Source organism: Aythya ferina (genome assembly GCF_964211825.1).
Source record: "Aythya ferina genome assembly, chromosome: 3".
In the NCBI taxonomy this organism is placed as follows: domain Eukaryota; kingdom Metazoa; phylum Chordata; class Aves; order Anseriformes; family Anatidae; genus Aythya; species Aythya ferina.
This window is the reverse complement of record NC_140298.1, coordinates 19,098,873-19,120,665: the sequence shown is the minus strand read 5'-3', so window position 1 is coordinate 19,120,665 and position 21,793 is coordinate 19,098,873. Positions and strand designations below refer to the sequence as shown.

At 41.1% G+C, this 21,793-nt stretch overlaps 1 protein-coding gene across 1 annotated transcript in view; it reads left to right on the top strand.

Moving 5' to 3' along the window:
- The window catches only part of PTPN14 (protein tyrosine phosphatase non-receptor type 14), a 113,705-nt gene extending 93,133 nt beyond the window's left edge, over positions 1–20,572 (top strand). Inside the window, exons 14-19 of the mRNA XM_084515616.1 lie at positions 1,328–1,471; positions 2,489–2,707; positions 6,597–6,725; positions 7,714–7,948; positions 8,532–8,695; positions 13,857–20,572. Of these exons, the coding sequence (XP_084371742.1) occupies positions 1,328–1,471; positions 2,489–2,707; positions 6,597–6,725; positions 7,714–7,948; positions 8,532–8,695; positions 13,857–13,985 (1,020 nt within the window). The 3' untranslated portion in view covers positions 13,986–20,572. The remainder of the gene's footprint in view (positions 1–1,327; positions 1,472–2,488; positions 2,708–6,596; positions 6,726–7,713; positions 7,949–8,531; positions 8,696–13,856) is intronic.
- The last annotated feature ends 1,221 nt before the right edge of the window (positions 20,573–21,793 follow it).

Sequence of the window (21,793 nt, the reverse complement as noted above, 5' to 3'; positions counted from 1 at the left end):
TATTTGGATACAAATGAAGGTGAGAAGAGAGCTTAAAGGTTGTGTTTGAGTGCTCCTTTGAATAATCATGCTGATTAGCCTTTGGTCAAGAGGTATTTTTGTTGATTTCATGTTTGAAGTAAATGGGTGGTCTTAGTGTTAAGCTTTTAAGGTGGGTTTAGCCCAGCACAGGTGTCCAAAGGCATGCAAACCTTCTCTTCTTATAGGAATCACATATTACATTAATCCTGGTTTGAAGACCTTAATCTTTTAAACACAGGCTTTTTTATCTAGCTTGTAAATATTAATAAATAAAAAATCCCCAAATAAAGGAAAAATCCTTGCATTTTCCTCCTTTCAGGAAGTCTAGTAAGAAAAGAGAGCAGTGTTTTGGGATTTTGTTTTGCCTTTTTGTCTTTATTTAGCGCTCTGGAGGAAACCAGTGGTGGTGAAGTCATGCCATTTACATATGTCTGAGGGTATTCAGGTTCAGCAGTGTGTTTCCACACTAAACTTGGCCCGTGTGGTGACCACAGCTTTCGTATGCATGCTGAGAACCCGGCTTCCTTGTGCTCGTGTCTCCGTCCAAGTCTGACAGGAAGAACTGTTAAGGAAATGCAGTAAAATATTCCTGCTTGGACTCCTTCTGGAGGTTGTCTGTCTTCTTTCTCAATGTTTCAGCTCCCAGTGGCAGCAGGATGAATTTAAAATTCATACTTGGGTTCTCCATGCTGCAGCATAATACGATGCATGAATATGTTAAACAATAACCCTCCCTGTCTGCTGGTGCATTGTTTCAAGGATTTGTGAGCTCAATTTTTAGTGCAAAATATATCATGGGTGCTATTTGAATTGCCATAATAACTGAGCGCATCAGAAGACTTCTCATTTTCTGTATTAACATCACAGAAGAGAAGAAACTATCCTGTGTTTTTCTGTTTGTTGTAATAGATTGAAATTATTTCTTTTTAAAAGATGCCCCAGGTATCTTGGCTACAGCAGAGCTACTTTAACGTAACAGGGTGATGCGTTTTGTGTCCTACATTCAGAATAATGTTTGCAGAAAAATGCTCAAGATTGTGTTTGTATGTCTTTTGATGGCATGTAAACTGTATTATATGCTGGGATTGCTTCTTTGAAATTAAAATTCTCTGCTCATGTAGGAGCAGGCCTTTGAGGAATAACAGGAAGAATAGAGGTTGTATTTGAATTTACGATGCTAATGGTGATCATCTGCATTCCTTGGCCAGAGAGTTGCAGATTTTGGAGATTAAAAAAACATTCCAGCATTTTACTGGCATTATAAATAATCACACAGAGATGAAAACGTGCCTTTTCTTGCCAAAAGAATCTAGAAAAGCAGAAGATGGCAGGCCTGGAGGCCCAGAAGAGGCCCTTGATGTTGGCAGCACTGAACGGACTCTCAGTTGCTAGGGTTCCAGTGCCGGAGGATAGCCAGGATGAAGCATCCAAGATGCCAATGGACGAGAGGGTAAGATGGAGGCTCATGAAATGTTGTTTGTTCCCTTTGTTCCGAGCAGCACAAAGTTTCTAAAAATATTAAAATTTGATTTAAAATTCAAAACAATTTCTCATAACTGTTTTCAGAGCAATTAATGTCAAAGATCTGCAGTTACCACTGGTGCATCTCCAGATGCTAGGTGTTAAATATCTTCAGTGCTTACTGAAGTTGGTGGAAGTTTTTGAGGCTGTTTATCCACGTGACCAATCAATGTCATATAAAATCAAGTTGTAAATCTAATCTTTTGCACATTTTTTACTTTTTATCATCCTTGCAATCTCCATGCTCTGATACAGCTAACAAGTTCAGTTAATATCTCTAACTGAATTAAAAAAAAAAAAAGTCATCTGTCTCCTAATATTTGCACATGCGGGTGTGTTCATGTAAATGGAATTTTGGAAATTTAAAAATGGTTGCTGCTGCTAGGATTTGAGAGACATTTGCTAAGAATCTTTCTTTCTGGCTTTCTGAGAAGAATTTTGCAGCCCTATCTTGTTGCCTGGCATGCAGACGCCAGAACTTAACCTCAGTTTGCATGTATGCAGGATTTTGTTCAACCACAGAAACTGCATACATGCGAGTTACGCAGTATTTTGAAAATGTGGATTGCATCCACATTTTTGGTGTGATCTACTTCATAAAAAGATAAAATTGCAATATTTTCACAAATATCTATTGTGGGGAGATAGCGTACAAATTCATACTGAACTGTATTGTATTTAGCAAGTTTTTCCTTTTTTATGGTACTGGCCTTAAAAATATGGAGGTGCAATAAAAAAATGTAAAACTTGCTTGTGGTTTTATTTGGTAGAAATAGAGAAAGTCATGTTTACTCAGATAAACGTGACTGGAAAAAAAAAAAAAAGCGAGAGAATACTGTTTTGTATTTTTGAAAGAGATTCAGAGATCTGATAAACAGGTCTAGTAGTACATCTTATTATTCCAGGAAGAGTTAACTGATTGATGTTACTTTCTGTTAAATCAAAGTGCAAGAACCTGAAGAGGAAGCTGGAAGAGGGGATGGTGTTTACAGAATATGAGCAGATTCCAAAGAAGAAGGCAGACGGGATCTTCACCACTGCTGCCTTGCCTGAAAACACGGAGCGCAACCGCATCAGGGAGGTCGTCCCTTATGAGGAGAACAGAGTAGAGCTGGTGCCAACCAAAGAAAATAACACAGGCTACATCAATGCTTCACACATAAAGGTAAAAGCTTTCTTAGGCTTTGTATTGCAAATTAAGGTATGTTGGAACTTCGTTTCTGGATGTACAGCAGCATTTTCCATAGTTCTGGAACTTAAAAATGTAACTTGGTCAAAACAGGGTGCGTCATTGTACCTTCATGTCAACACAGGCATCTGTAAAGTCCCATATCAATTAACATGCATGAGTTGATTAATTTGCTAGAGACTTGGAATTCATTTTAGAGAGGCATCTTTATGTTCATCTCTGCCAACTTGGGGAATGTCTCTGTTGGCTAATGTAGAAAGAGATGCTGCATTTCTTAACACTCGTGAAAATGTGTTAGATCTGCCTCACTACCTGCAATGTATATAGTTGTCAGGAATGTGTACTTGAAAGAAAAAGCAGCAAAGTACAGAGCAAGGAGATGTTACTGTCAGAGGGGAGTACATTCAGAGTTTCCAGGAGTGGAAGTTTTCAAGAGAGAAACAGCGGCAGGCAGACTGTGCATTCAGTCTGTACATGTTCTGACCGATCGGTCCCAATAACCTTGCAGGCCACAGCAACCCCTTTCTTTCCTAGATAGAAAGGGTTCCTGCAACAGACAAGGACAGCCCAGAAGTAATGCTTTACTAACTTTGACTGAAATATTTTTTCTGTTTACTAGCATATAGGTTATTATTTAAAAAAAAAATCGGGCATGTACATGTAGTTTCATATGCATAGCTCCATGTCCAAAGGAAACGTATGCAGTTATGAGTAATCCATATCCACATAGATATTACAATTGTGTAGATCAGTAATTGATTTCTGCCTCTTTCATTGTGAGTTGAATTTTATATATTTGTGTGTGTGTGTGTGTGTGTGTGTGTGTATATAAGTTTGCAGTGATAGAGAGCACTTCATTAAAGAACTTCCCTATGTTTCTGCTAAGGTACTACATTAGATTTCTATGTTTCAAAGTAAGATGTTGTCAAGATACTTCAGATTGATTCAGATACTTCAATGTGGAAATAATTTAAGCCATGATATGACTTACTTATGAACATGACCAGTTTTAAGCGAACTGTCTTGCAGTGGCTGCAGATGCTTGGTTTTTCTTTACAAATAGTTATTGGAAGCTTAAAAATTTTTTGCTGTTTTTTGCTCTATCCTGTGAGAACTAACAGCACCCCTCTCCCTCAGATGACGGATTCTCTTGTTGTTGGGGGGGCTGTCTGCTCTATTTCCTTGTCAAAATCCAAATTATAAAGAAATAACTCAAAAATAATAAATAAAGCATCCTGTTAAATTGATATTTTACTGGGGTAAAAGCCCTTTAAAAGTTTAAAGAGAATTGCTGGCCTCTTTGGTTGTGATTTACAGTGCTAAATTGTGTTGATTCAAAACAATTTCTGAACCAGGATCCTGGCTGGCTATCACTTCTCTGCCATAGCCTGGGAGGTAGCAGATACTGAGTTTTTGCATAATCAGGCATTGCTGTGATGATGGATTTCTGAGCCCAAAATGTTTCTCATACTTTGTGGGAGGACGAAAAAAGAGATTGCTAACATAAATTATGCCCACAAGCCAGTACTAGCCAGAAAAAGAATTTTCCCTGGCCAGTTCTGAGTCTGCATTTCACCTTGTGTGTCAGTGTTGGACACACACTCGGTTCACATTCACAGAGCACCCAGGAACACGCACAAATATTTTAGAGCATGACAGCAGTCCTCTCCAGTATTTTTCTCTTGCACTCCAAGTGGCGCTTACTGAAGCCAAGCAGATGTTCTTTTGCTTAGAAGGTGAAATTGCATCTGCGAAATTTACCTCGGTGTCACAGCGTGTGTGTGTTTGCAGCCCAATATTCAATTTTTAATATCCTGCAGTCAGGGCATTAGAATGCAGCAAACATTCCAGGCATCGCATTCCCTCCAGACTATTTATGGACCTTTCATTTCGTGTGCCAGGAGGCTGGATATTTGGACCAGAAGTCAGGAGACAAAGAAAACTCCTATATCATCCTGATAAGATCCATGCCTGGAAGATTCCAGCTCCCACTGCTCAGTCTGTGAGCCCTACAGTTCTTCAGTGTTTATCTGCTTATTTACCATTGACCTGTGCTGCTAAGACACCGAGATCATTGCCTACACCAAAGATGCAAATCATAATTAATTTTTTGGATTAAGCAAAAAGTTCTTAAGACTGCTTCATCATATTGTTTGGGTCAGGCCAGTACTAACTGAAAGGCCTCAGTAATTCTATACCAATGCTTGTGGCTGTGGACCAAAAGGCAAGTGCAAGAGCAGAGCAAGTTGCAGATTAGTGCTGTGCTGTGTTTCCACCTAGTACAAGAACGTGAGGGATTTGCCTGCATTGGCCTTGCAGCTTTTAACTGTCAGTCACAAAGGAGACTGATGCATAGTATGAAATAAGAAAATGAGCTAGGTATACAGGACTGAAAATTGTTTCCAGTGCAGTGAGAAATTTGTTACCATACAAACACTATGTTAGCTGTAGGTGTAAAAACCCAAGCAATTCAGCTTCATGAGCAGCTGTTCGAATAACAAATTTGATTCCATTTCTGAAAATGTATTCAAAGACGTGTACCTCAAATGTAGTATATGCTTAAACCTGTCAGAGTTATTGATTTCTCCTTGTAGCATTGTCCGCCAGCACCTTGATATTTATGGACGTGTCAGCACTTCAGTTGTAAATCTCTTTCTCTGGGATTTATAACTCTGTTGTGAGAAGTGGCTCTGGGCTGACATGTAGAATTAGAAGGTCTTAGTCTGTGAAGGAAAAATGTTCAAACTTTTTCAAAATAATTAGTTCAGCTGTCTGTTTTTTTTTGTCTGTTTTGTTATTTTTTTTCTTACTGTTAAGGACATTTAAACATGAGATCTAGTAACTCTAAGAGTGGTTTGGCTCTTGACCTAAATCTTTGCTTTAAAAAAAAAGTTTACCTGATGTATAGCAAATAATCAGTGATAATATTTTTATACACACACACAAGTGATTTCTGTGCTTTAAAATGATTTAATTAGTCATGTAGAAAAATAGTGATATAGGATGTGGTTGCTAATCCAGTTACATATTGGGAAACAGACTTACATGACTCCAGCTTTAGATAATTTTAAATCTCACATGGCATTTGAAACCCATTTAGTGTGCTGGATTTACTATATAAGTAGATGGCAGATTCTACACTGAAAAGCCCGATGAGCAAGGAATAGAAACTTGAAACGGTGCCTGTCTTGATCTAATCCCTAGCTGGGCCTCTGTATTTTGTGTTACGTACAGTGTGTGGGCATAACTGCATCAGCTTTGGGCTTTGGCCTCATCTTCAACAGTCATCGGTGCAGTAAGAGTCTATTAAAGAAAGTATTTTTTCCCTGACTGGAAAGCTGTTGAGAGAGGCCTTAAATAGTTGGAGACATCTAGTTTTCCTAGTGCAAAATGCCATTTGCATTCAGGCTTTCTACACTACTATGAGTTAATTTGCATCAATGCAATGCCTTTAAATGCATATAGATGCTTCCTCTGGTGCTCGGTTCTTTTTTTTGTCATGGGTTTGTCACAAAGCCCAGGGCAGTCAGTCAGCTGTTTATTTGTACTTAAGGCCCTGTTTGTGAGATGGCTTAATATTTTTTTCATCTGTATGATCTAGATGCAATAGCAAGAAGAATGGGTGACGTTTTGCTCAAAGCTTTGTTTATGGGCATCAAAGAAGGACTTGGAAATACCAAACATGGTGTTTTGTCGGATTTGCTCTTACCAAAAGGATGGTTCATATTCAAAAATTTTAATCAACAGTGGAAGAACAAAGTAGTAAAGGTTTCATCGTGGTCTCTTTTGTTTAAAGGGCAGTTCTGGCACAAACACTGCTGAGACCTTGGGCACTGACTATATTTTATTTTATTTTTACTTCCAGGTTACTGTAGGTGGGGAAGAGTGGCACTACATTGCTACCCAAGGACCTCTGCCACACACATGCCATGACTTCTGGCAGATGGTGTGGGAACAGGGGGTGAATGTTATAGCCATGGTCACAGCTGAAGAGGTATGTAAAATCATGGAGCACAGTTCGTTCTGATGTGAGTGAGTCTCCTGTTATCGTCAGTTCCCACTCCAGTAACCTGTTTTTCTGTCGACAGCCCTTTTTCCTCTCATTCTCTTTGATGAGCATATGCCTGTAGTGCTATAATACTATATTTTGTAACTCTCTAATATTCAGTTTGGCAAGTACTGAAGTGAAGCAACCAGAACAGCCCCTTCCCCCTGCTTCACTCCACTTTGGCCAAGCAAAACAAAGATGTTTCCACTGGAATGTGAGAGTGCTGAACAGCTCCTGGTTAAAATGACACAGACTTCCACCCTGTCCAAGGCCAGTCCTGCATACCGTCGCTCTTATCAGCTGAAAAGAGACCAGAAGCTGCTGTTTCCGTAGAAGTGTCCGTGTAAAAAATAAATAACATCTTTTTATTCTTATGCCAAGCAAAACAGCTATTTCTGTTGTAATCCAAGAACTATATGCTTGGATTTCTTTATATTATAAAATCTGACACACGTTGCTAACTAACTCTGTGTTGAGCTTTATGCCTGGTTGCTTTTAACAAGCACAGGGGAGTCCCATACTACATCAAGTCACTGTCTGGTTCCTAGGGCTGATGAAAAACAGATACTTAGAAGTTACTGTAGGGAATCTCTTTCAAGTGAAAGGAAAGACTTACCCAGGAGAAGAATATTTCCTGGGATGCTGTAAGCAGTAGCTGGCTTTTGCCTTGAGACAAGAGTTTGTTCTTCACATGTTTCTAATATGTCTGATCTACCTATGTAAACATTTTCTAAGTGTAAAAACTGGGAATAAGAAATATGTTACTGAGAATTTTAACGGATACTTTCTTTACTTCATGGGATGCTCCTTTCTCTTCCAGTAGTTTGAAATGTGAAAACTTGGCCTATCTGAAGAGTTTTATGCTCTCTGTTTGTAGAGAATTATAGCTACAGCAGCTAACTACCATTTTTTCTTTTATTTCTGTGTAATTAAGGAGGGAGGAAGAAGTAAGAGTCATCGTTATTGGCCTAAACTGGGCTCTAAGCACAGCTCAGCCACTTATGGGAAGTTCAAGGTGACAACTAAGTTCCGCACAGACTCCGGCTGCTACGCGACCACTGGTCTGAAGGTCAAGCATCTTCTCTCTGGGCAGGAGAGGACAGTGTGGCATTTGCAGTATACTGACTGGCCAGACCATGGTTGTCCAGAAGAAGTCCAAGGGTTTTTATGTAAGAATTCTTTAACTTGCGTGATAAAAGACATCAAACAAAAGGTTGCTTGCACTGGATTCAGCTCACTGCACCTGGTTAGAGCTGAGACTGATAGCAAATATTTATTGCTTCGGCAAACAGAGGCCTTAACTAGGTCAGATGTTACTGTGATTTGGAGAAAGAAGTAGGATTGAAGAGGTAGGAGCTGAGGTGGTTGAGGGTCTTGGTCCTGACATAACAGGAGGAAAAACCAGAGTCAGCGACAGTGTTGTTTTGATCCTGTTAATGGCAAGAATTGCTGTAAGTAATGTCTGGAATCATCTGTTTAGGAAACCTGGAGATTTGCAGAGGTGAAAATGGAATTTAATTTTTAAAAGGTGCAGTTTAATTTAAAGGAGCAGACTCCCAAGTAGTAATTGACAACCAACTGGTACTTGCTGGATTCAGGACTGTTCAGTACACCTTGGCCAAAAAATTAGTATGTTGTAAAAAATGTAAATTCTTGCCATTTTGACAAAGAACTACTTTTTTTTTTTTTTTTTTTCTCCAATTTTTACATTTAGACCTATAGATGTTTGCAACTTTGTGTTTTACCCTGCAGCTTACTTGGAGGAGATACAGTCGGTGCGTCGCCATACCAACAGTGTGCTGGACAGCAGCAACAACTGCAACCCTCCCATCGTGGTTCACTGCAGCGCAGGGGTGGGAAGGACCGGCGTGGTTATCCTAACAGAACTGATGATCGGGTGCTTGGAGCACAATGAAGTAAGCAAGCTTCTTTTTCTCAGTGCAAACCCTGAGCTCATTCCTTGACTGACTAGCTGCCTTTCTGAGGTTAAACTTAAAGGGTATTGGAATGCTTCCTTTCTAGTACTTTTGTGAAACAAGGGCCTTAATCTAACCTGCAGAGATCTACCATTGTAGAAAGTACTTCTGGTTTGCTGTTGGGTTGATGTTACACATTTTTTGTTGATATTATTTTAATACATTAAAAAAGGCTTTTTTTTTTATGTCTAATTCATACCTGTATTTAATTAACAGTCTAGATAAAGACAGCGTGTTCACAAGACAGTCTGAAGTATAATGCCAGCATCCATGCTCTTCTAACTAATGCTTCCTGCTGTATAAATTCACTCTTTGGACTCCTTCATTTCCCTCGTATTGTGTCTAATGTCATGTGGAACAAAACTTGGCGGTGCCTTGAGGAAAAGGTGTATGTGTTGGGAACAGATCTTTAAGAGTAGCAGCTGATACAAAACTAGTAATGTAGTCTGAGGCAATGTTAAGAATAAGAGCACTGGGAGAGTAACTGTGTGTAGGTGCTTGCTTTTCAACTGTCTTTTGTCATTGGAGGCCTGTCCAGGAAAAACACTACATCTTGAATAACAACGTGCCATGCAGTTTCAACATATGGAAAACAGCTATTGAAACGGGGGATTTCTATTGCCAGAGGAACTGCTCAGAGACCAAAACCTCTTGCAGAGCAAGAATACAGCAGGGGTGACACACTGGCACTTACCTGCCCTTCCCAGTAATCATCCATTAGATGAGCTGCTTGAAGACTGTATGTGCAGGCCCAAAATGCTCACTGACCTTCTGTGTTACCATGCAGTTATAGATTGGAGCCTTCCTGTGCAGGGTGCCATGTGAAGAGCTCCTGGCTCGTTCCAAAATCAAATCCTAAAGGAGACAAGTTGGTACTTCATTGCTTTTTTTTTTTTTTTTTTTTTTTTTTTTTTTTTTTTTGAAAAGTTGCACTTTCCTGTTCACTATTAAAAAAAAAAAAAAAAAGTCATGCAAGAACATCACATTTTTTAAAAAAAGTGATGCCTTGTGTTCTACTCTCTGTCACCCTCCAGCAGCTCATGGTTCTGTAGTTACAAGATCACCTAGAGACCATGGGCTCATTTCAGCCACAACGAACCTCCTGCAACTTCAGCTGGGCTTCTGTAGCAGCTGGCCTCTAGATCTGTGTCACAATCCCCACTGTTCTATGGGGAAAGGGGCAAGAAGGAACTGGCCTGGACAGAAAGAACCCACACGAATGTGCTTTGGGAGCTCTGCAGCCTTCTTACGGCAGCTGCTGTTTAATAACTGCTGCTGTGTGAGGCAGTGGTTCTGATTATTTGAGACCACTTGACTTACTTCCGTAGGCACTGAGGTCTGGAACTGACTTCTTCTGTTGTGCACACAGCAGCAATGAAACCTCTGCTGTGCCCCAGAAGAAATCTGGATGGTTTTAAGAGCCAGGCCTGAACTGTGAACAAGTTTAGCTGGGTCAGCTTTACGGTAACTTCTGGATGCTAATGGTGTGCCAGGAACACATGCTTAACAGTTGTGCAACACGTTTTGGCCACCTGAGTTTGTCTGCGGTTTACAGAAGTCACCTCTTTGGACAAGAGTAGCCAAATAGCAAGTGAAGATAAAGGAGGTACCTCGACTTCTGAGCATGGGGGTGAGCCTTGATGTTCAGAAGAATTTCCATCAGCTTCAGTAGGAGCGGATGGTAGCACTCAATAATAAGGGATTTCTCTGATGTCTCTTAATTAAAGCATTCTTTTGTCTTGATTAATGGTGGAAATCATCAGTAATATTAAAGACAATTTGCCTTAAGGGCTTTGTTGCTCTAGATCATACTAAGTTAATATTTTTGGTTTGTTAAAACCTAATTAAAAAAAATATCTTATTATTTCATTATTTGTTAAGCAGTATGTCTTCAGCTTGCGACAGATACTGCATTCTGGACAGAGGCTTCCTTTTCACACAGCAATTTTACTGGTTTATTTTGAAGTAGATTTGATTTTTTTTTTTCTGAAATCAAATGGCTTATTACTTAAAAAGCTTTAGTCTTATGAATTGGTTGATTTCTTCAGAAGCGTCCTAGTAAGGAGGCACATTAATGTTAACGTTTTAGTCAAGAAGAAAAAAGGAGAAAAGTTGAAAATCCCCATATAGACCATTTTGGAACGTCTATAGCAATGTTCAAACCCAGTCTCTTGATTTCTGAGTGTTCAGGTTTAGTTGAAAAGACATTTTTGGTCAACTGCTGTACAACTTCAGTCACTGTGACTTGTGGGCACTTGCTGTTCGAGTCTGAAGCAGTGTATCTCATTGCAGGGATAGATTTTCAGTAGCTTGCCATACGGTAAGAAATACAGTAAGTCACATCATTACATCCTTACTTCTCTAGTCATGTAGAAGAAAGTAATTGAGCTTGTTGTGACTTCTAGTTCAGACTTGGCACTGGGACATGAACTCATGATCACACTTCCAAGTGCATCCTCATAAGGAGATTTTGAGGTTGGGAGCTTCAGCAAAGCATTACCTGTCTTTGGTTGACACGTGTTCTGGTGAAGGTGAATTTAAAGATTCTGCTTGCCTGAAGGAAGATGCTAAGGTGAATACAAACAGTGAGGTCAAATAGGCAGGACGGGCTTTTCTTTCGTTTCTGAGAGAAAAGGAAGCCTCATCGGTTACAGGGAGGCGCGTGGAGTCACTGATCACGGTGTGCCGCAGGCCAAGTAAACATCAGCAAACTGTCAAACACCGAACCACTGAGATGGTGATGTGGTTGTGCAGGTCGAAGCTGGTCTGTGTCTTTGTTGTAGTTACTCAGCTGAGATCGAGTTCTGCGTGACTTTGCTCAGCAAGGACCGAATGGCTTTCGTAAGCTTCTGATTCCACAGGGAGGCTTTCTCTAAGTTTGCAAGTGAAAAGAGCTTATGTTTGCCTTTGTACCTGCTGAAAATAATACGATATTACTCATCCCAGCTTACAAATCTTTATGCTTGTTGACTCTCTAGAGCTGTTCTTCTGTAACAGATTGTTTGGGGATGTGGCAGAATATTTAACCTCGCTTTCAGAAAGTGACAGTGTATGAGTTTGGGCTTGTTTACAAAGAATGGAGATTCTGAGCTTTATACAAGTGGACAGAAATAGATATGCAGCGTGATTTTTATTTTAAACTTTCCAGAAAATTTCTACTGTGCATGCAAGCAGAGTCCATGCTCAGTTTCTTCTCCAGTGGCTAGCAGAAATCTTGATAAATTTCTCTGTCCTTTTGCCCAGGCATTGTACTTGAAATACTCTTCATTGCAGCCAGAAGGCTTGCCAAGCTCCTTTGTGTGTCTCAATGCAAGCTGGCATCGCAAAGTGCGCGTTGTGTAGCTTGATAGAGTAACTATTCCTCAGTTTCTGTCTTGCACCACTTAAGGACTTCCCTCAACAGAAGCATGTATCCCAGTGCTTGCATCTAGTGCTGCAGTAGAAAACAGAAAATCCCCCATCTTGGGTCAGGCTGCATGCAGGTTCTTTGAATTTGAGCCTGGCAGGCTGAGCTTCCTGGCTCAGTGACTTCGGAGTAGCTCCTGGTGTAACTGTTAGAACAGCTGAGACATGGTAACATCTCAGTGCTTTTCCTCCCTCAACACTGGATGTAGGATGGTAATGCCTCATTAGTTTTCCAGCAAATTCTAACACTTTACCTCACGAGGCTCTATGTTTCTGACAACCCATTCATTTTTTCATTCAGAACATGACAGGATGCACGTGCACCCGTGTGCTCATAGGATTAGAGGTGCACTTTTGCAGTGGGTCTCCCAGTCTGTCCCCACTTACTGTGCTCTAGTTCCTGCTGCAGAGCATTTTAAGGGCATGAGTGAATTTCTCTGGGATGAAACTAAGCTGGAAGATGTCCTTTTGGAAGGCACCTGATGTGTCCCAGCTCCTCGTGGCCATTCAATACATGACAACAGACAGATGCTAGCCTGAAGTCTGCAATCCCAGCATTGTGGATCCTCAGGGCCAACTGTTCCACTTTCTGGATGCACGTCTTCCAGAGCCTTGTGCTCTAGCACAGACTTGGCTGGGGGAAGTCAGGTGTTGGGGTTTCTGGATCTTTTGGTGACAGTCGGTTTCCTTCTCTTAGTGGAAGGGTCAGTTGTTTGCCTGCACTTTAATTTTGTCTGAGGAACCTTTTGTTCTAGAGATCCTAATGCCTGCTTGCCATTTGAAAAATCTCTCAGATCCTCCCTCTGTGAATGAGTCTCACCAGGGATCAGAGCCATGTGCACTGAGTGATGGAGCCTGGACTTAACTGTATAATCTTAAATGTTCAGTTTTTGCCTTAGACCTTCCTGATATATCTAGCCTTTAGCCCGAGATAATACAATATACTGGGTTTATTCTGTTTAGTTGAAAACAGGCATATGGAACCAGAAACTTTCAAAGGGAAGAAATCATTTATTATGAGTCCCCACCTTTAGTTCTGTGTTCAGCGCTGGGGCCCCCAGCAGAAGTGGGACATGGATATATCAGAACGAGTCCAGAGGAGGGCCGTGAGGCTGATCAAGGAGCTGGAGCACATCTGCTATGAAGACAGGCTGAGGGAGTTGGGGTTGTTCAGCCTGGAGAAGAGAAGGCTCTGGGGAGACCTTACAGGGGCCTTCCAGTACCTAAAGGGGGCTACAGGGAAGCTGGCGAGGGACTCTGTCAGGGGGTGGAGTGATAGGACAAGGGGCTTTAAACTAGAAGAGGGAAGATTTAGATAAGATAATAAGGAAGTTCTTCAGTATGAGGGAGGTGAGGCACTGGCACAGGCTGCCCAGAGAAGCTGTGGGTGCCCCATCCCTGGAGGTGCTCAAGGCCAGGCTGGATGCAGCTTTGGGCAGCCTGGTCTGGTGGGAGGTGTCCCTGCACATGGCAGGGGCTTGGAACTGGATGCTCTTTAAGGTCCCTTCCAACCCAAACCATTCTGGGATCCTATGTTCAAAAGTTGGTGGGGGGGAAAAAAGGCAATATTTCACTACAGTTGGTTAAAATTCATTTCATTGTATAAGCGTTCTGTGTCAGACAACTGAACTTTGAGGCAATGATTGTTTGACCTGATAAGCCTACATCCTTACGCCTTTTCTCCTTTACTTTGCAGAAAGTGGACGTCCCTGTGATGCTGAGACACCTGCGGGAGCAGAGAATGTTTATGATCCAGACCATAGCCCAGTACAAATTTGTCTATCAAGTGCTCATCCAGTTCCTGCAAAACTCCAGACTTATTTAATCTCTTTAAACATCCCAGACCCATCTCTGTGGATCTGACTGAACCATACCTACGAACAAGGGGAACTGCCTTGACAACACTGTGTGCATATATTGCACTTTTTAAAGTTGTCTTGAAAGTAAGGAATGTATGTTCTTTACTATAGTGTCCCGTGGATTATTTTATAGAAGATATAATTTATTTTTCTTAGAATAATTTGTGAATTACTTTAATAACTTGTAAAACTTATAGTGAGCTTTGAATTGAACTATATTTGACATGACTGGTCTGCATTGTAACATGTCCATAGGGAAAGCAATCCTTCATAAAGCTGAAACACTGGCTTTTATTTTACTACATAGTTTCTGAAATGAACAGTTATTTGGCAGTGGGCTTTTTTCTCACATGAGAACATTCTGACCCAGATAAGTGGCTTCTATGATTTAAAAAAAAAAAAAAAAAGAAAAGAAAAAATAATTGCTAGATGCCAGGTACAGTTCTGTATGAGAGGAAGCTGAGAACGCACAGTCCTGGGACAGGGAGACCTGAGCATACGCAGCAGGGCACATTATAGAGGGCTCAAACACAGGCCGTTGTGAAGGCAGAGAGTTTGGGTGCTAAACTGTTCAAATTCCATGAGAATTAAGCTTTTAGATTAGTCCTTGAAAAAAGCAATATTGGATCTTTTAAACAAAGCCTTTGCTATTGTCTGCAGTCCTTGGAGGGATTCTTAAGAGTTGAAGCAGTGTTAGAAAAGTGACCCAGGGCACTGGGAGGTCAGTGAACGAGTCTTTCCTGTGGGTTGAACAGTAGAGCAATTTCAACTAAATGCAGCTTAAAAAAAAAAAAAAAAAAGAATTTTAAAAATTAAATGAAGCATCTCCTCATGAACTGCACAGGAAGTTTTATTGCCTAGAGGCTAACCTTGTGTAGGGTAGAAAAGGAACCCCATACAAGATGGACGCCTCCTGTCACCTGTCTTAGTTTCCTGTGTCTTCATTGCTGTAGTCATTTTATTTTCTGGTTCTTTGAACTTATCCAAAATGATCAGTGTGGTCTTTACTCTGTAGCTGCGTTCTCCTAGCAGTGATCCGTGAGGGCTTTAGCTTACAGCCTTTCTTGATTCTTCCCCCATCACTGTCTTGTGGTTTATGAGCATACCAAGCAGTCTTCCTTTTGGTATTGGCAGCCCTCACTTTGTTAGGGTGTTCTCTGTATTAAATTGCACATACCAGCTCTCTTAGGCTGCTGTTTCCATGTCTGGTCACTTCGGGTTCTCCCTCCTATTTATTATAACTGTTTTATTCTGGCAGTTTTCAGGGATTCCAGTAAGGATTAGAAATCTGTTCTGCCAGACGCTGTATAAATACATAATGGAGAAACAGTCCTTGCCTGACGTTTACAATCGGAACAGAAAAGGGAAACAAACCTCCTCCAGTTCGTAGCTGGATTAACAGATTCTTAAGTGGTTTGTCTTAGTCCAAAAATGAAATCTGTGGCAGAGCTAAGAACAAGCCCATGTGTCCTGCAAGTATTTCAGCAGCTGGACCTGTCCTCCACGCTCTCTTTTTCTGTCCCTCAGCGTTGACCAGAGGCTTTTGCACAACTTTGTGCACATCCCTTTCTCCAGGCTTTATTTCATTGGAGCAAATCACACTATGAACTACCTTGCAGCGTATGAATGGTAGCATTCACTTACAGTTATTTAGAAGTCATAGAAACTGTATTTAGTGTTGTTCTTTTTTGTTTGTTTGTTTTTGGAAAAAGCTTTAGCAAGTTGTGCTGGGGTTCCCACACTGTTTTTCCCACTCTGGCTGCCTGTCCTTATCTGTTCACTCCTCATTTCAGTCTCCTGCACCCAAGATCGCTCTTCTTTTCCAGAACCCCCACACCTTCCATGCATGCTTCATCCTCCTCTGCCTGGGGTTTTGCATCCCCTTAATTCCCCCCCTGGTTGCTTGGTGCCCTGTCTTCATGTCATCCTACAGCTTGGACAGATAAACAAGCTGGTGTCCTGGTTTTGTCTCCCAACTTCCGACTGCGTTTCTCCTTCCTGGATGAGTCTTCCTGTCTTCTGAGGATACAGCTGCTATGTGGTGGCATTGTGTGAACTGCAGTTATCTGCCTTTCTGCAAAGATCAGCTGCAGCAGCAGGTGGGACAGGTCAAGCCAAGTATTGTTGAAGGCCATGGGACAGCACTTCCCAGCTCCCGTATCAGTCAGGTGTGTCCTAAAACCTGCTGTGGAAACGCAGGCTGCAATTTGGAAAGACTGCAGTGCGTTTTCTCTTTACGATAGTCAGAATCACTCTGCATGTTTGTGGGCATCTCACACTGAAGCTTTTCTATAATTTCCCTCCTGTTTGGCAACAAAATACCATTTTTTTCTTGTTCTAAATGCACGTGACCAAGCCATAAGTAGCTTTAAGTTGGTACAAAGGCCTACCCTAATGAGCACTCTCGATTTAGGGATCACTAAAGGGACCCACACATCTACCTTTCTGTAAAAGCAGGAGCTTAATCTAAGGCCATGCTCCAGAGAGCTTCCTAAATTCATGTAAAAGTCCACTGTGAGTGTTTTGGTGCTATGCAATAGGGACATAACGGTGCGATGAGAATCCTGGTGGAGACTTCCAGCAACTAACACATGGCTAAGAGTTATTGAGCTGTAGTATCTCGACCATGTTCCTCTTAGGGATTAGTCGAGTTTTCAGTCAACTTCAGTTTTCCTCTGTTTCCTTCTGCCAATGCCAACATATCTCTTGTTAAATTAGCAGCAACCATTTAAAGTCTTTTCAGCAGCATCTGCATGATAATTGCACAGAGATGCTTTATATCTGGGAAACAAGCCAAGGAATAAACCTTGAAGCGAAGTGTATTAAATTAGTTATCTCGTTATAGCTTTTTGAATAATTTCCTAATGATGAATTAAATTTGAACTCAGAGCTGTCAAGTCCCATTGCTCCACTTGGATTTGAGAGGTAGAAAATCAGGAGGGGAAATAATCTGTTCCTGTGTCTTGTTATTCAGCTGCTCTTGGCTGAAGCGCATCCTACTGCTCCCGCAGTCGGGACAGCAAAGTTACTTCATAAAAGAATGTAAATAGCTGTGTTTAAAAGGAAAATTAAGCAAGCACCTTCTATGCAAAGATACATCATGGGTGTCTTAGAAAAATATTAATTACGAAATGGCACTGAAAATCCTTTCCAAATTAAGTCAGTGCCCATTAATGAGCCAAATGAGTGGCCACCTAATAAACAGTCATTTCCAATTAACTCGTAACGTGGCTGGTGTGGTAGATAGAGGCCAATGTGACTCACTTTTTCCCTTTCATTGTCAAAGAATGGTAATTTTAAACTTTTCCTTTCATCTCACTTCGGTGTATTTTTTCCTGCTAGATTTTATCTTGAGTAGATCTGCTAATATCCTGTGTGAATTGGGCTGGAGCATATCTTCAGAGATTCCCTTCCACCCCAGCTTGCAGCCGAACCTCAGCATGCCAATGGGTTGTGATTGAAATGTGATCCACTTCTGTAGGGGAACATCTGAACCTCCTGACTTTGAACCCGTTGTAGCTTTATCAGTCCTAAACCGCTTGGGCAGCATTTCCTAACCTTTTAGGGAGTGACAGGAAAATGCATATTGTATCCAATTTCGTTAGTCATAGCAGGAACGAATGTGTGAGGCTTAAAGCAACAGTACTGTTGGCCCAGGGACCGGACAGAGGACTCCTGCAGCAGGAGACATTTTGAGTTTCTGTTGGTTCCATACTTCTTAGCCTCAAAGCACGACCTGACCGTGGGTAGGTTACAAAAGAACAGTCTCATCCGTTTTGAGTGGTTTGGATTGAAAATCTTGCCAAAAAATGTGTCAGTTTCAAAAAAATAAAAAATAAAAAAGGCTGGAAATGGCCAGTCTTCTCCAGGGTTCCCATGCTGCAGTCTGGCGAGCTCAGCCTACACTCCCCAACTTATTTTCTAAGAATGAAGTTGGAGTGGATGAGTAAGTGTGACTTGGGAATTCATTGCGTGTATTTTCCCTTTCATGTAGTTAATCTGTATTTAGTTTTGCAATTTGACAGCTTTTTTCCCTTAAACCTTTAACAATGGTGGTATTGAGGTTGCTGGCATCAAATTTTTCTTTAAAGTTATGGTCAGAGCATTTCATGCCTAACAATACCTGGATCAAGGATGGGAGAGATGATGGCTGAATTCTGTTCTCGCCAAGTCAGCTCAGGGCTGCAGAGCTCCTCTTCCTGTCCTCTATGGGCTGCACAAAGGATGGTGGAGCTCAGCCTGCATTGGCATCTCTTGCCCTTGCTCAGCTGAGGTAAGATGAGGTTTGATCCCACAAACCTTCTCCTATTATAGAAGTGTATAGGGACCCCAAATGCTCAGCCCTATTGGAAATAGCTTTGCCCTAAACTACTAAACTAGTGTTTCCGGTGAAGAGACACACCTGTGAGAATTTATTCTACTTATTGCTAATGCAGTCCTTTATAAGAAGTATATTGAAGGACACTTGTTCCGTTTATTTAAATCACTTGCCTCAATTGCAAATATTAAATATTTGCATGATTTCAAGAGCTTTTTTTAATTACTTCTTTCTTGTAAACAGACAAATGCAAATAGAAAACCATAGGTTGGAAAGGAATGAGCAAGTGTCTCTGCTTCTAATAGAGAAGGTTATTTTAAGCCAATGCATTATTTTTCATCCAACACTTGCTGTTGCTGTAGCCCAAAAGTGACCCTCAGGTAAATGCTGACAGGCAGTCTCTCACCTGGGTATAGCGCAGACATCTGTGGGGGGAGATGCAGCAGCTACAGACCGTACTGCGTTCACCACAGCTGACTTCCCAGCTCCCTCCTGGGATGAGATGACTGAATTAGCTGTCGTCAGTCTTGCTAACCATTTGTGAGCTGCATGCTCAAAAAGCGGGAGCATGAGCTTGGCTGATACCTCATGTAGCAGCTCCTGTACCTCACTGGGAGAGGTTAGATTTTGCTGCTTGTCTTTATGGAAAAGAATGCTTCACAACCCGAAGTCCCGGGTGGTACACATCTTGTGAAATAAGATGTGTCCCCCAGGCTTGCAAGGACTGTGCTTTGAGGAAGGGACAGCTGCTTGCTTGGGCTGTGGGGCCAACAAGAGGAGATGGAGTTCTAAGCCACAGATAAACTACTGTTAGCTTGTGAAACAAAACACTACTGTACAGCTCAAAAATAGCAGTGTTTATATAAATATTTAAAAGTAAATAGATTTTTGTCAGTGTAAGATAATCTAAAAACAGTGAAATTTGCTTGGTTCTTCCCAGCCATTTTTCAGTTGACTTTTTTTTTCAGCGTTAATGTTTTGTTGCTTGTGCTTTGTGCCGTCACTGAGCGCTCCCTGCTGCACCAGCAGGACCTGGCCTCAGGAGAGTGAACGCTGGTGGGACAGCAGCTCTCACTGAAGAAGCCCAGCACTAGTTAGTGGTAATGAGAAGCCTAATGTTTGAGCAGATCCCTGAACTGAATGCAGTGCTTCGTAGCTTTACTTTTCACCTGCATCAGGACTCAGTGTCTTGTTCTGAGCCTTTTTACACAGATGCTTCGGTGGCAGCATTCCCTATCAGGCAGGCAAGACAAAATGAGGACGGCTTCCTACAAAACACTTCCGTGGCAGGTTGGTAATTGGCACTTAAGTAAGAAAGATAAATGAATGTAGCACAGGGTGTTTAGTCCCTCCAGCGCACCTGGCCATTAGTGATTCAGGGGCTTCCCCAGGTTAAAGCTATATCCCTCTTACCGTGTTTAATAATTACTGACGAATTCATCTTCAATGAATTGCTTTTTTTTTTTTTTTTTTTTTTTTAAAGTGCATTTATTCCTCTGGCCTTCACAACGTCCTGTGTTGGGGAGTTCCACAGCTTAGTAATCCATAAATATGTAAGAACTTCCTTCTCATGTATGTTAACTAGAAGTATTTTCTTGCTGCTACTCAGAATCTTTAAAAGAAACCAACTCTTCAGAGCCAGAAACATCATTAATAGCTTGTTAATTGTTTACCCTGTTGAGATTGCTCCATATGGAAAACATGTTTTCCTCATTAGTAAAATACCTTCTTGGGATATTTTACAAAGGAAAAAGAGTTTACACATGCAGATGACTGTAATATTCCCATATATAATTGTGTGGGACGTGTTAAATGAAATAACATGTTTAAGTTTTATGTCACTGGATTTTACTGTCCTGTTTTACTTTCAGTATTTTGATGCTTCTGTTGTATTTTGTTCTTTAATTCTGTACATGACAATTAAGCGTGAACAGTGATCTAAATCTCACAGCCTCACTGTATGTACACACTTTGTAGAGAAATGGGACATCCGTTGCATGCCCTTCCTGTCCCCCCCATCCCTCTTGTTAGGGCTGAATGGCAGAACTATGCTATGCTATTGAAAGCCTTTAAAAAAAATCTATGCATGCTATTTTATATTCTAATGTATTATTCATATCAGTACATAAGCTTATGCTTGTCAGTTTTATCTTGTGTATAGAACTGATTACTTTTGACAGTATTTTTGCACTGTTTCTTTTCTTTCTCTTTTTATAAAGTTCTATTCAGCATTAATTGACTGCAATAATTTTTTTTACCCTTCACTGCCTTTATGTAAATAGTTTCTTATATGCCTTTTCAAATATGAAAATGTCTTCCATCACTAAGGTTTTTTGGTAAGGCTGTCCTTCATATTCACAGTATACAATAAACCTTTTTTTTTTTTTTTCAAGGAGAAGTATGCATGCATTCTTTCCTATACAAGCTTAAGGTTTCGTATTAGCACCTTTCACGCTTGTTTGTTTGCCATGGCACAATGGGGCCACAGTGAGTTGTGAGGAACCTGCTGCTACTGATCGGAGGCCAGACATCCCATTTCTAAAATGAAGGTGCTATTTATTTCCCTGGACAGTGGTTCGTGTGGTGAGATAAAGTTAGACTAGAATGAGGCAGTTCATACGCCCTTCCCAGACTTGGCTGTGGGTAGAGGAGAGGGCCTTGGATCTCTGCAGCCCTAAGATCTGGTGCAGTTTTACGTACTCCACCAACAGTTGCTGGCTAGAGTGCAATGAAAGCTTTCAGGAGAACGATTTGACAAACCCCTGGGCTTGAAAGAAAGAAAGTATGATCTTGAACAATGGTGATGTGCTGTCTCTCTCATCATATTTCCTAAGCTGTGAAAGCAGTAAGGAACAGTTGCGTAGTTTTGCTGTGCAACATCCTTCAACTGTGGTACTGAAAGTACAGAGCCACTCTATCCCTCTTCTTCCTCCTCCTATCCTTTAAAGATATCTCTTGTCATCGATCTAACTCAAGGATAAAGAGCCTTTAACATCTTAAAATGTGCAAGGAAAGCTAGTTCCCTCTGGCTTTTTCCTCAGAAATTGGTCTTGTCCCTCCCTTAAAAGTAATTGCTAACAAACTAGTACAGCTTTACCCCACTGAAATAAAATCACCTTAACTTGTAAAGGGGATTAAAAAGCCAGGAATTGCACAGTGCATGTCTTGTGTGATCCTTTTGAGCCCTGAGATAGGTGCCAGCATTCTCTGTACAAAGCATGCTGAGCTCCAGGTCCTTACAGCAATGAATTCCCACCTGCCAGGAGCAATGCTGGGCCTGCAGATGAACTAACTGAGGGCAAGGTGCTGAAGAATTCACCAGCTCCATTTCTGCTTTCTTTCAGCTAAGCCACTGCAAGCACAAATGATTTGTGAAACAAGAAATTGGATACTAAACCACAACAACAATAAAAACATCCCAGTTTTGCTCATTAATTTGACAGATTAAGTGAAACA